Consider the following 12,484-nt stretch of genomic DNA (forward strand, 5'->3'; position numbering starts at 1 on the left):
GTGGTGTCGTGCACGGGAAGAATTAAGTGATTCTATACCAAGCGGATATTACGAGATAATAAATATGGACAATAAAAATATAGCATACGGCAAAGCAAGCTTCCTGGTGTCCCAAAATACGCCGTGGAACCAGATACGTTATTTTATAAGATTACGCAACACGAATAAACGTCTTTATTGTGCGATAAGTAGAGCAGCGAAGACGACTCCAAGAGTTAGAGTTATGTAATTCTTGTTGTGAAGCAAGTATTGCAGTTGTGAGTTATGGAAGTTAAAGAGATGGGGGGGGGGGGATATTTCTGTTTAAACGCGATAGGCTTTGACAGTGAATGTTTGTTCACGTGGTCGCTGTCACATGGTCCCGTAAAGCTACGGACGGACCTACACTGCAGTTGGCCCTATAAAGCAATCGCTTTAATGTCAATCGTCATTTGCAATGTAGCGTTAAATGCGACCTTAAAGGAGCTTGGAAAGACTCGATAACAAATATGTCGGGGGAGCTAGAAACTAGGATTACAAAACCTGGGACACACTTTCGCATAATAAGGGTGTAGCGCGTAATCCTGGAGCGCAAGAGAGCTTTCAATCTCGCGGGTCAGAAAACCTGCTCCCCTCGGTTGCCAGTGTGCAACGTCATGTGCCTCGCCAATACGGACGCGAGCGCGTTCTTATTTATTTATTTCTCTTTGCATTCGCATTTCGCGCCGCCCGTCCCGCGTCTCGACTGGTCGCTTTTGCGAGCAGATGATTCTCGGTGGCCAATGAAAAGTGCCCCGCCACATGACGTCAGGAGACGCGACGAGCGGCTGGGAAAGGTCGCCGCCGCTGCGCGCTCTCTTGCAAAGCGATTTTGTCAGTGAATTCGCGCTTCCCAAAGGAAATATTTTGCGTGGCGGTTCCTGATGGTAGTATGCTCATATGACGCAATAAAAAAAAAATACATATATATATATATTCCAAGTCCCTTCCATGCTCCTTTAAATATAGCCACTGTTGCTATGTGCCCGTCCGCGATTTCTAATACAATGCGTTTCTGAGGAGTACCTGGGTTGTAGGAGTGAGGATTGGGACTAGTTTCGAGGAGGGAGGGAGCTCCGGAGTTGACGATGGACTTCACCTCTTGCATGCTGATCGGTGTGAGCGGCGTGAGGGAATTGCTGCCTGCTTGCAAACAAAACACACACACACACACATTCAGCTCGACAGTCTAAGCTACACGTTTCTGGAAAGTGCTGCGATCCATGCCGATGAGGTGCCGCCGTGTTTGTATGCAGATTAGCATGTAGGGTTTTTCTTACAAACGCGCCTTCTAGAGTTATACAATCAGTTGCGAGTACGCGGTTACCTTCACTGGGAGGAATAGATAGAGAACTGATTTTGCCCAATCAGGCGACGAATGGAAGAATGGGATGAATATTTGAAACGAACAGTACAGACGAGGGAAGTTTACCACGTGTTAGGTATTTTCACTCCCTGGCTCTGCCCAACACGCCTTTCTTTACAGTTTTGCGCAACACGCAGTCTGTGCTGAGTTAAGGTACAGAGGCGACTCTTGTCGCTAGAACAACGTACGTACAAATGGCGTGGCAACGATAGGGGGAGGATAAAATACTCGTAGCGTTGGTTGCGCATTTGGAAAAGGGAAAACGAGGAGGGAAGCCTCCTCCTCCATGTGAAGTACCCACGCAACCTGTCCCGAAGTATTCTTGCTACACTACTGGTACATGTCGCTCATAGCCACAGTTGCTTCGCGGCGCTAACACTGAATCAAAAAACTGCTGGTACATACGCTACCAGTAAGTGTACAGAACAGTACGTACCGTACGCTGTCAATACACGCAGTTTACCGATAGAGCATAGGTGCCTTGCTTTCCTCTTTCCTTTCTTTTTTGCCTCTCTTGTGAACATCAGTTACTCATAATTTTACAGACTTCTGCGCTCAGCTGTCACTCAAGTTTGGAGGCACGTCAAAGGAATTATCTGCTAACGAACGCCTGAACATTCGAGAAAGAACGGCAGAAGTCCCAATGACGTTTTTTTGTTTTGTATAAACCCAGCAGCACCTTCAAAGGCATGGGAACACAGAAGCAGTGCTCTACGTCAATAACTCTTCTCCGTAGGCGTCGAAACGAAGATAGTCGCTCAGCAGTGAGAAAGTTAGAGTGCATAGCAATTCCGTCACCACCGCCACCAAAAACAATGTCTGTTGTGCAAACACGGGACGCAGCTGAGGCAAGCAGAGAGCTGTTGCCAAAACAGCTGCGAAGCGTGTGAAACCAAGCGAGGGAGGAGGGGGCAGCAGGCAGGCTTAAATGAACGGCTACGAGTAATGTGTGCAGTGGCTAATCGAAGTGCAGTCAGAGGAAGGTGCAGAGAGTGGCATTTGATGGTGAACACGTGCTTACGTGGTCTTTAGAACATGATGAAGTATTTTACTCTGAGTTCTCTGAGAGGGGAATTCCTGCAGTGCGAGGCCAGGAATGGTGTAAATACACGGAATCTCGTTGGATTGTCTGTTCTGGTTAGATGGAGATGTATTTACTGGGCGGACTATTTCGCGCAGCGGATGCGTACATTGTGGTCATATATGCATTCGGTGTTTTCTCGCATATTGTCGGTATAGGACGTCAGAAATATGCACCCAGTTTTAGTAATGTTGCAAATACCAATTATAACTTTGCTGTCGCGGTTATACTGCTGTGTTCTTTCTCACTTCTCGTCTTCTTATACAACATAGCTCAGTATATTACAGCTGGCCTCTACCCGTTAGGTCTCCGAGGAACCGTGTGAAAGAAAAGTGTTCAATTTACGTAAAACCAGCTCGTCGGGTTGAGTCGGCACGCGCTCGATAAGAAAAAATAAAAATAAAAAATAAGGAGAATCAAATGTAGTTCACTTGAGGGGCCTAATGCATTGCCATGATCGGTTGTTTCTTTACGGACTAAATGCGTGGAAGTGTATGTGAAGTTTAGAAACTCTTTATAGTGTTGGCGAGTAAATTTCGTGGTCGCGGACTAAAATCGAGGGTAATGGCACTGCAGGAGACTAAAAGCTGCGGTTGTTCCCAAATTCTCCAGTTTACTTTTTTGTTTTGTTTTTTAGAGTACAGAACGATCGCGGTCCTAGAGCGGAACTTCACTGCATAGCACGCTTCTAGCCAACAATCGTCCCGGATCACATCGTTCGGTCCCCTGACTCGTTGAATACGGAAGCCGCGCATTTCTTTTTATTTTTTACGCTATTTTTTGTGACACTTAGGTGGTTACGTTGATTGTCACAAAAAAGGGCATACGCCCCGCTCTTTCCACAAGTCACGAGTGATAATGATATTCTGTGCAACTGTCGGTCTTTACCGTGTTATATGGTGAAGGTCTGTTTTTAGACGGCGTGGAGCTAAAATATGATGCTAGCGCACAGCCACGTTTCACCCCCTTCCACTACAATAAGACATAACGTCCTGTTAAGGCATTAAGCAAATTAAATTTGTGTTTCGCACAAGGCAGCCACGCTCACGGACTTTGATCGCAATATCGTTTGTTATCGGGCATCCTCTAAAGACATCATCGTCGCTTTGAGGATGATCACCCAGTCGATCTATTTGACTTTTTTCTTCCACTTTTTTTTTATTCGCGAACAAAATGTGCCACTATTAAAGAAAGCGAAGAAGGGAACGAACGTGCATAAGACGAGACTAGTCGATCTTGAACAGCCATCCTCCTCCTCTTCTTGGATCCGTTGTGCGAACGCGCGGCTGGGTCTTATCGCGAAATTTCAGCAGGTTTCCGAAATTAAACGCCCCCGGAGTCATTTATTAGTGCAGCGCGCGCGAAGAAGGCGCACTGGCCAGATAACCGGCTGGTTTTTGATGAGCTCTCCATTAGCTTCTCTCGCGTCTTCCGGAATATTTCACAGCTCTTTCCAACGTCCCTGATGAATGTCCCGTTCTTCTTTTTTTTTCTTTCTTTTAACAGCTCTATAATTTTTTGGGGAGAGGCTCGAGAGTGGGAGAAGTTCCTTAACTGAAGGTTCAATGATCAGGTTACACTTTTAGAGTAATAGTTGTCGAAGTTTCAGCATGACTGCGCATAAGAATAAAGGGGACTGGAGGAAATGTCATAAAATGTAGGACTAATAATAATATCAATAATACTAAGCACTACTAAGTGTTGCGTGAGACAAAATGGCTGAGCTAAAGACGTCGCCCTCATCAGTATAAACAAGATAATACTCTACAAGGCACTTCAACTTCTTTTGATTTTTTATTTCCATAGGAATTCGCAACGGTAATTTTTCCTCCTCATGTGTTTGCCGTTCAGCTCTGAATTGAATGCCATCTGAGAGGTGAAATTTAATTTCGTTCTATTTAATCTCAAAATTTCGAGCGAATATTTAAATGTCTCACCGCATCACTGTGTCAAAATTCGCGCATTCGTTGAACTTGCTTACACTTAAATGACAACAAATTATAATGATCAATTCACGGTATACCTGTGAAGCAATACGAATGGGTACTCCGAAGTGTGTCATATACTCTGAACGCCACAGTACCCCATAAAACACGAGGACAGCGAACACCATCTGTCGCTGTCAGTTATTTAGTAATTTTCTTTTGTAAGAGGCACTGAAATGGAAGCGAGGCGGCCGTCTGGGTGACAACGCCATTTCTTTATTGGATACGCGCGTAGTACGAGCAGATAGACAGGGCCACCAAAATCGCGGGCATTGATTGGTCCCAGATGAAACTCCTCTACTCTAACCGTGGCGCGTGCGATAGGTACAGGTCCTTATCCTCAGTAACGACCTTTTAGTGCGGGTTAACTTCGGTATAGCATCTTGCGATTCGAACGCTTCGGTTTAATTTTCAATGAGGGAAAAGGCTAAGTTGGACAACAATAATTATGTTTCCAGTAGTGTAAACGACCTGTACGGTATTGGCAACGAGTGAAACCACAAGTTATGTAAACAAGGCGTTGCGCGGTATACGAAGCTTATTTTGGAGAACCTCTGATACAACTAGTCAAGTGTGTTGCTTCGCATGTGATTCTGATTAGTATGCCTCGAGCAGAAACAGTGGAGACTTGTTAGTCAGTGTGCATTCAGATTGCGTAGACCTTTGCAAGATCACTGCGCGATGAAAACTAATTCCAAAGTGAAGTAAGCGCCTTGCAAAGATCTAGGCGTGCGTTGTTAACTGGTTTGGACATCCCTTCACCTTTATCCCATCTGTGCACAGCAGGAGACAGAGCTGAGAAGTGCTCAGAAGTGCAGTTATTCAGTACAATAATCACTTTTTCTTGCGAATACATAACTACGAAGAGTGTCTACTAAGTCAAACCCTGTTATTCGTGTATACATACAAGCGACATCCCTACTGAATATTCTAGTGAAAGACAAAGCAAAAAGAAAGAAAAAAAACTGCTCGCCACGCGTTACGTTGAGCACTCGCGTGGTGCCGGAATATCGGGAGTGGTGTACTGGGCGTTTAGCAGACGACACCGTGCATGCGTCTTTTCCTGTCTGCTGCGGAATATATTGGGGCTGAATATTCCTTACGGTTAGCAGTGCCAACGTTACCTAGATACAGAAGGCCTACTTGATAGCCTACTTGATACCTCCTCTTCCTCCCTCGCTAGGTGGACATGCAGAGTCGGGATTCAGCCAATCGCCGCGGATGGATTTCAAACACAGGCTCTCTGTGGCTACCGTTGGCTGACCACGCGGCTCATGGGGCCACGCGGCTCATTTTGTCTACAGATTCAGGTCTACAGGTTCCAAGTTAGCTGCAATCATTTCTGAGTTCTTAAATTTGCAGAACGGCGAGTCGCAGTAGCAGACGGATTCTGATTTTATATGCCCACGTAGCGAAGGAGAGAGAGGAGGCAATAAGCAGGCCTTCTATATCTAGGTGGCGTTGGTACCGCGCACTCAGCAGACGACATCGTACCTGCGTCATTTCCGGTTGTCTGCTACGGAATATCTTGACGTGTTTTACATCTCTGCTTGGATTATTCTGGGGAATGTCGCTTGTATGAATACACGGTATCTTCCCTGAACTCTTGCGAATAAACTCTTGCAATGTTGCCAACCGTAACGAACAGGTTTCGGAACTGAGAACTCACCTAACGGTGGAGAGTAGACAGCCGTGGATTGTGAGTTGATCGTTGTCATGGCGACGTCGTATTCTTGCTGATGCTGTTGCTTATCTGCCGACGAGACTACGGGACTGAAGGCCTGCTCGAAAGCTTGCTGTTGTAGGTACGGGGAGCCGTTACTTGTTGGCAGGTCAGCTATGCTGTTCTTGAGATCGTCCTGTTTGGACCATTTTGACCAGGTCTGGAACGATGGACGCTCCATCAGCAGCTGTAAAATAAACTTCCTTTCAGTATGTTCAGTACTACAAACAAGACGTTTTGTTGTATCCCCATTGTTAGGAAAGGTACTCACGTTCGGACTTAGGTTAGAGTAGATCTGGTCGCCATTGTATTGCGTTCTTGACCGTTTAACTTCTTCGTCGTGGAGACCGTGTTCTCCGTTGAGATCTCTTGTCGTATCACCGTGTACTGTAAAAAAACAAACAAAAAATGTAGCGCGAGCTCAGTTTGATAGTTTCAGTTACTCGGTGAATTAAAGGAATGACATCAAAATTAGAAAGTCTCAACGGTCTATCTCAACGTACGTTCTGACTATGTTGCTTTCAGGAAGTATGTTACTGTACGAATGGTGCAGACGAATATGGAAGCATACACGATATATTCTTTCAATATCTATAAAATCCAGGTGTTTTCATCAACTGTAGTATGATTTCTTCAATCATCGTCTGAACAGATATTTTTTGTTGTCGTCTGACCGATGAAATCGTCATCACCATCGCTCCAAGCCCTACTTCCACTGGATCATTTGTAAAGGTGGCTTCGCCTCGTTATGGTTTTTGACAAGGGAAAGCGCACTTTACAGGCGCAAACAAAAATATTAGTTTTCGTCTCTTTTTTCATAATATGATTATATTGCATGGTTTTACGTCACGAGGTAACTATGATCATGAGTGACGCTGCAGTGGACGGAATGTAAATTAATTTTTCACACATGACGTTTCTATAGCGTGCGCAGTGTGTTTCGTTAAAGCTTTCAAGCGACAAGATTTTAACTCATGATATCCGTTGCGCAGGTTCTTACATCGACCCAAGGCCTCACGTTTGTGTGTGATATAAGGATGCACAAGCGTAAATACGTCAGTCCAGCGCTGCAAATGACTACCTCATTCTGTCTACTATTAGCTTTGCCGCTCACACAATTCCATAAACGCATGATCCCAACGTCTCAACGCGGAAAGTTACCAGCAGCCTTGCTTCACGATATCTCGTTTAATATATTTTGATAATATCCCGGTCGACAGTTTATTTACGTGGCATCGTGTCTTTAGAAGGTATTCTTTTTTTCTTTTTTTTTTACATACTACGGAAACCTAGAAAACTCCTTAAAACTTCGCTGCTTTGATTATATTTCCCTTTTCACACTCATACCGCGTGTACAAAGGAGGGTCATATGAAGTGCGCAATCAACGACAGGAAAAAAAAGAGAGAGAGAGAGAGAAAGAGAATAACAGCCACTATTTTGCTTCTATCTTTCCTTACTCTATTTTGAGCGATATTCGTCGGTTGTATATCGACGTTGATTGCACGCGTGAGCGTGGGCGAGGGTGGCATCAACAGAAGCGAAGCCTCATTCTATAAAATAAGGAGACCTTTCACAGTCGAACGACTTTCTGAGTTTCGCCGGAGAAATTTGCGCGGGCGTTTTCAGCTTTTTGCATCGCGGAGAAGGAGGGCTTGCAAGAAGAGGGGGGGTTGAGCGGATAGTGATAATGTTGGGAGACGAAAGGATGGAAACGCCTCCGAAAATGACGGCAAGGAACCCGTCGTCATATATATATATATTGAAGGAAAGATAGAAGAGCACATAGGGAGTCATATTAGGGGAAGGCGGACGCATGCGCATGCCTAATCAGTTTCTCTGCAGACGTTGTAAAGCGCGCGCCGCGTATCCCCATGAGAGTGAAGGCTGGAACCATTGGCACACTTCTGATAAGGATATACCCCCCTACACTCTCTTTTCTTCTTTTTTTTTTTTTCTATCGTTGAAAGTTGAGGTACGCAGGAGGAGGTGGCGGCGACTGACTCGCGGGCTTTAAATCGGAATGGATGATGCATTCTCTAGCCTGATGGTTTTTCTCCGCGCAATGATGTTTGATCTCTCTTCTCTCTCCCTCTCTCTCTCTCTCTCTCACTATCTCTCTCTTGCTGGTTTTTGTCTGTCGTTCAAATACGTTCGTGCGACGTGTGCTTTTAGCTCTTTCTTTCTTTTGTACGAACACACGGAGGATGATTTAGATTGTAGTTTGGATATCTGGTCTAGGTGCGTGTACCACGAAGAATGATTTCAGCTCCCGCGTGGAGAAAGACAAATAGATATAACTTTCTGTTTCCAGTACCAGATGGAATTGAAATTTTTTTGCGTGTGTGTGTGTGTGTGTCTTGTAGACGTTGGAGACGAGCCGCCCAAATATGTTATGGTGTCACTCTATTCTGCGACGAGGACTTTGACAGTAACGAATAAGTTGGAATCACCAGTAGGTGAGAAATGGGCTGCAGCGAATATATAGCTTGCTTCTGCTGCTTCGAATATCACATTGCTTACGCTCAGAGTCCTAAGTGAGTTTTAGTCTCTTTGCGGTTTTTCCGTCGGCAGTGTCATAATATCAAAATTGTAGATGCCGAGAAAATATGGGCGGAAGACTCAATAACGGATTATACCACGCGTACAAACCACTTAGAGTGACAATCAGCTGCCATTTGATATATGTGTTCGTTCGCAGCAATATGTACCGCCACCAGTTCAGATGGATACATAATATTGGGACGACATTGCCAATATTGGTCCAATATTGGTCCAACATGTTGTGCTGCTCGGGATTCCAGTACGACCGTCTGCCATAATAATCCTTGCATCAAAATAACCGACGGTACGATCGCGCGTGCTCACTTTACAGAAACCTCCGACATGCAAGCTCGGTCCGGGTGCTCGCGTTTCACCTTGTAATGCGAACGTATCAACTAAATTAAGCAATTTTCCAGCTTTCCTAATCTTACTCCCTTCACAGTGCGTCGTCCTCCTCGCGAACCCCCCGGCAGTTGAAAGACACTTGAATTCGGCGCGTATCAACGCTTCCACTTATATTCCGTGTCAACCTAAAATAATCTGGCGGCGGCGACCGTTCTTTCTGTAACCCTCCTCCTCCTCTTCCTCTTGCGCGTATGCAGCTCAACTGTCCCGTTCCTCCGGAGTCTAAATAGAATCACGAGCATTTCTCCATCCCTACGAGAAAAGGGGCTTGCGTTGTTTTCATCGCAGGGCCAGCCCGAGAACGCCAGCGTTTGAAAAAAGCCGCAAGAACCGCGCTGGGAAGATAGGTCTCTCTCTGTTTCCTTTTTTTTTCTTCATTTTTTCCCCCCTTTCAATCGTACGATGCTGTCTCCTTGTACTTCACAGAGAAGACCGAAGGCGGAGACGGTTAATTCCGAGCTAGGACCTCGGATGAACACCTTCGGGGCGCTCGCCTGAAGAGCGCAAGTGGAAAGGATAAGCTGAGGGAAAGTGTTGACGAAGATGACGGTTGAAGAATGCGGATGCTGGTCGGGGTTCCGTTGATTCGTGCTGGTTTCCGCGATTTTCGTGGCCGCTGTCAATCCAGAAGGCAGTCGGTTACCGTTACCATGTGCTCTCACTCTGTTTGGTTGTGCTGATCTTGTCCCTCACTGATCTCTTGACCATGACAGTAGGGTCTTATGGTGATTCCTGCTGTTGTTTCTAGGTCGCGACCAATTCCCGCATTGTCGGAACTAGCATTTACTTTACTATACGGTGCGGAGGTGTCCGTTTGTGGAGCTTTCTACGTCCATAATTTCCCTCTCCCTCTTACGCACATCTTAGTTGCATTGTCATAGCCATTAGTCCTTCAGGACTAACTGTACGGAAGGATATGCGAAATTTAGTGACTATTTGCTGAGCCGGGGAGTAAATTTCGGAGTCAGGGAACTAAAATAGGGAGTAATTGCAATCTAGAGGACAAGAAGCTGTAGTTGCTCCCCAGTCCACTTCTTTTCTTCTTCTTCTTAGAGTGTAGTGCGTGGTTCTTTCTTGACAGACTTGTGCCCTTTGCATGTCACAAGGTCTTATAGCTTGACGTATCAGTTTAATTCGGTGTAAAAGTATTTTCATTGATGCACATATAGAGGGTGCCTCAGTAACCACGTAAAAAAATTCAATGAAAAGTCAATAAAAAGAGTATGTTACGAAAAAAAATATACAATCAATAATGGCATTGATCTGTATATGAAACATTTGGCAGATACTACAAGTAATTAATGAAATTCTAAAAATGAATTTAATTTATTGAATTGAGCTCCGGAATTTGCGGAGTTCAACGTAGCATTTTCTGTTTTCTTTTTCTTCTTCTTTTTTTAGGAACACAATCGGCACATGTCGGGTGTACCTCACTCTTTGTACAAAGTATTCGTCTCTTTGTGTGCTCCAGCCTAGGAAAAGTTGCTTTCCGTCATTCTGTACATAGAACTATGCGGACAAAGCGTGTAATGCTGTTCGACTTTGTCATCCATTTTATTTCTCCTACAAATCAATCAACCAATCACTCTATCGCTTATTTTGTCCCATGCATTTTGTCCCGAAAGGCACTGATTGTTGTGGCTATGCATCATGTCCTCAGAAACACAAAAAAATACTCATTTTCTTTTTAAGTGTAGCGGGTAACTTAAAGGATGATAGTACTGCATGCGTTTTTTTCACCTCCGCATCCTCCACGATCAAAACCCACAGCGACACTCGCGACCCTAAACTGAAGTTTCCCTGTCCATCAATCTCCAACAGCGCTCCACAGCGATCATGGCGTGATAGCCAACTCTCCCTGTACCGTTCCATGATTGCCGTGATGCTGTAGCAGAACAATTGTTTCGACGGAGTTGAGCTGTTCATTCTCCCACCCATGCTATATACGCACAACGGCAGGGACGATCTGTCCTCTTTGTCTGCGTTGTGGGCGTCGCCGACTTCATATCGACAATTTTTCGCCTGTCCGACTGCGTCTGGCTCCCACAGTACGAGGGGGGGAGGGGGGTGCCTTGTTTTTATCGGCGGATTTTCGAGACGCCGTTTTGTCAACGAGGTATTATGGCAGCAGGATTAGAAGAGCGCCCACCGATTAACGCCCGAAGTCGCGATTCGTTCTGTTGGTCGTAGATTAAGGCTTTTCACGGACGGGAGGTTCCGTTGGAGCGCGGCTGATGTGCGATGATGTGTTGTGGAGCGTGTGCAGACACAAAACGGCACTGTCGAGGTGCAAGCGAGAGCCGATCCCGGTAGCGATCGGAGTGTGGTGTGGAAGCGTTTTGATTAGTCTCGCCGTGAGAAGTTCTGTTGGGAATTCGGAATATCTTTTATCGTTAAAGGTGGCAAAGCCAAGGGTGAAGCTGCACGCGCGTGGGTTGTTGACGCGTGAAACTAGGGTGCGAACTTTGGGGGTGCGATGGGGGTTGTTGTAGTTGTGAATTTGGCGAGCAGCTAATCTAGCTAAGGGGTCTCCTTTCGCATGCACATGCTCGTGGTAGCGTATCAAGATCCTTTACGTCCTTATATTAAAATAAAGTCCTGCCCTAAAGATCGCCAAACTGAAGCTAACACGCAAATACAGACACCAAGCCTTCAATGCTGAGCAGTATGGAAACGAGGCAATGGTCGAAAGAGCCAAAGCCGAAGAGGGGACTCAAATCCCGCACTTCTTGACTACCGGTCAAATATACGGAGCAATCGGACGGCAATCAAGAAACATGGGGTTCGAATCCCCCGGCTGTCTGTCTCTCGCTCTTCTCGAGGACTGCCTTATTTCCATGCGCTGAGTCATGTCCAGCTTCACCACACTGACGGTGATTTTGATAAGATGAAGAAAAAAAGTGGGGATGCCAACTTCACTCTCTCTGCGGAATCAATAGGTCCAATAGATATATGGATATCGACATTGGGTTTTTAGGAAAAAATCTTCCCGGAAACAACACCGCAAAGGATGCTGTCATCGGGCTTGTATACTTGGGCTTCATGTACGATCACACACTTTTCAGAGTCGGCATGCTCTCTCACAAAACCGTCTAGCTATATAGCGCTGTTTTAGTACCTATTTAGTACGTTTGTTCTCCAGGAGTAACTTAAATTAAGTAAGCCGTCACCGTTATCGCTCGCGACAACCCACGATTTCTCCTTGTGACCGAGTCGAGTCTCTGCATGTTCGGCACACAGCTTGCACGACGAGCGCCACACATGCTAGCTCGCGGACCTGAAGCAAACTATAAGCAGACGTCAAGTTCGTCATTTTTTCCTCCCTGATGTGTCTCTTGGAAGCGTAGCAGAAGTGAAAGGCGCC

At 45.6% G+C, this 12,484-nt stretch overlaps 2 protein-coding genes across 8 annotated transcripts in view; one reads left to right on the top strand and one right to left on the bottom strand.

The window, feature by feature from the left end:
* Nucleotides 1-12,484, top strand: part of LOC135368445 (cadherin-23-like) — a 489,752-nt gene that overhangs the window by 15,794 nt on the left and 461,474 nt on the right. The window lies entirely within an intron of this gene.
* The window catches only part of LOC135368447 (paired box protein Pax-5-like), a 144,997-nt gene that overhangs the window by 8,761 nt on the left and 123,752 nt on the right, over nucleotides 1-12,484 (bottom strand). For 4 of the 6 annotated variants that reach the window (XM_064601716.1, XM_064601717.1, XM_064601720.1 and 1 more), the window contains 3 exons: nucleotides 6,445-6,560; nucleotides 6,120-6,360; nucleotides 1,045-1,161 (listed from right to left, as the gene is read on the bottom strand). In XM_064601716.1, coding sequence (XP_064457786.1) covers nucleotides 1,045-1,161; nucleotides 6,120-6,360; nucleotides 6,445-6,560 — 474 coding nt within the window. The remainder of the gene's footprint in view (nucleotides 1-1,044; nucleotides 1,162-6,119; nucleotides 6,361-6,444; nucleotides 6,561-12,484) is intronic. The other 2 variants (XM_064601718.1, XM_064601722.1) reach the window with 1 other exon arrangement.

The sequence above is a fragment of the Ornithodoros turicata genome, chromosome 9 (genome assembly GCF_037126465.1).
Source record: "Ornithodoros turicata isolate Travis chromosome 9, ASM3712646v1, whole genome shotgun sequence".
NCBI classification, from domain to species: Eukaryota; Metazoa; Arthropoda; class Arachnida; order Ixodida; family Argasidae; genus Ornithodoros; species Ornithodoros turicata.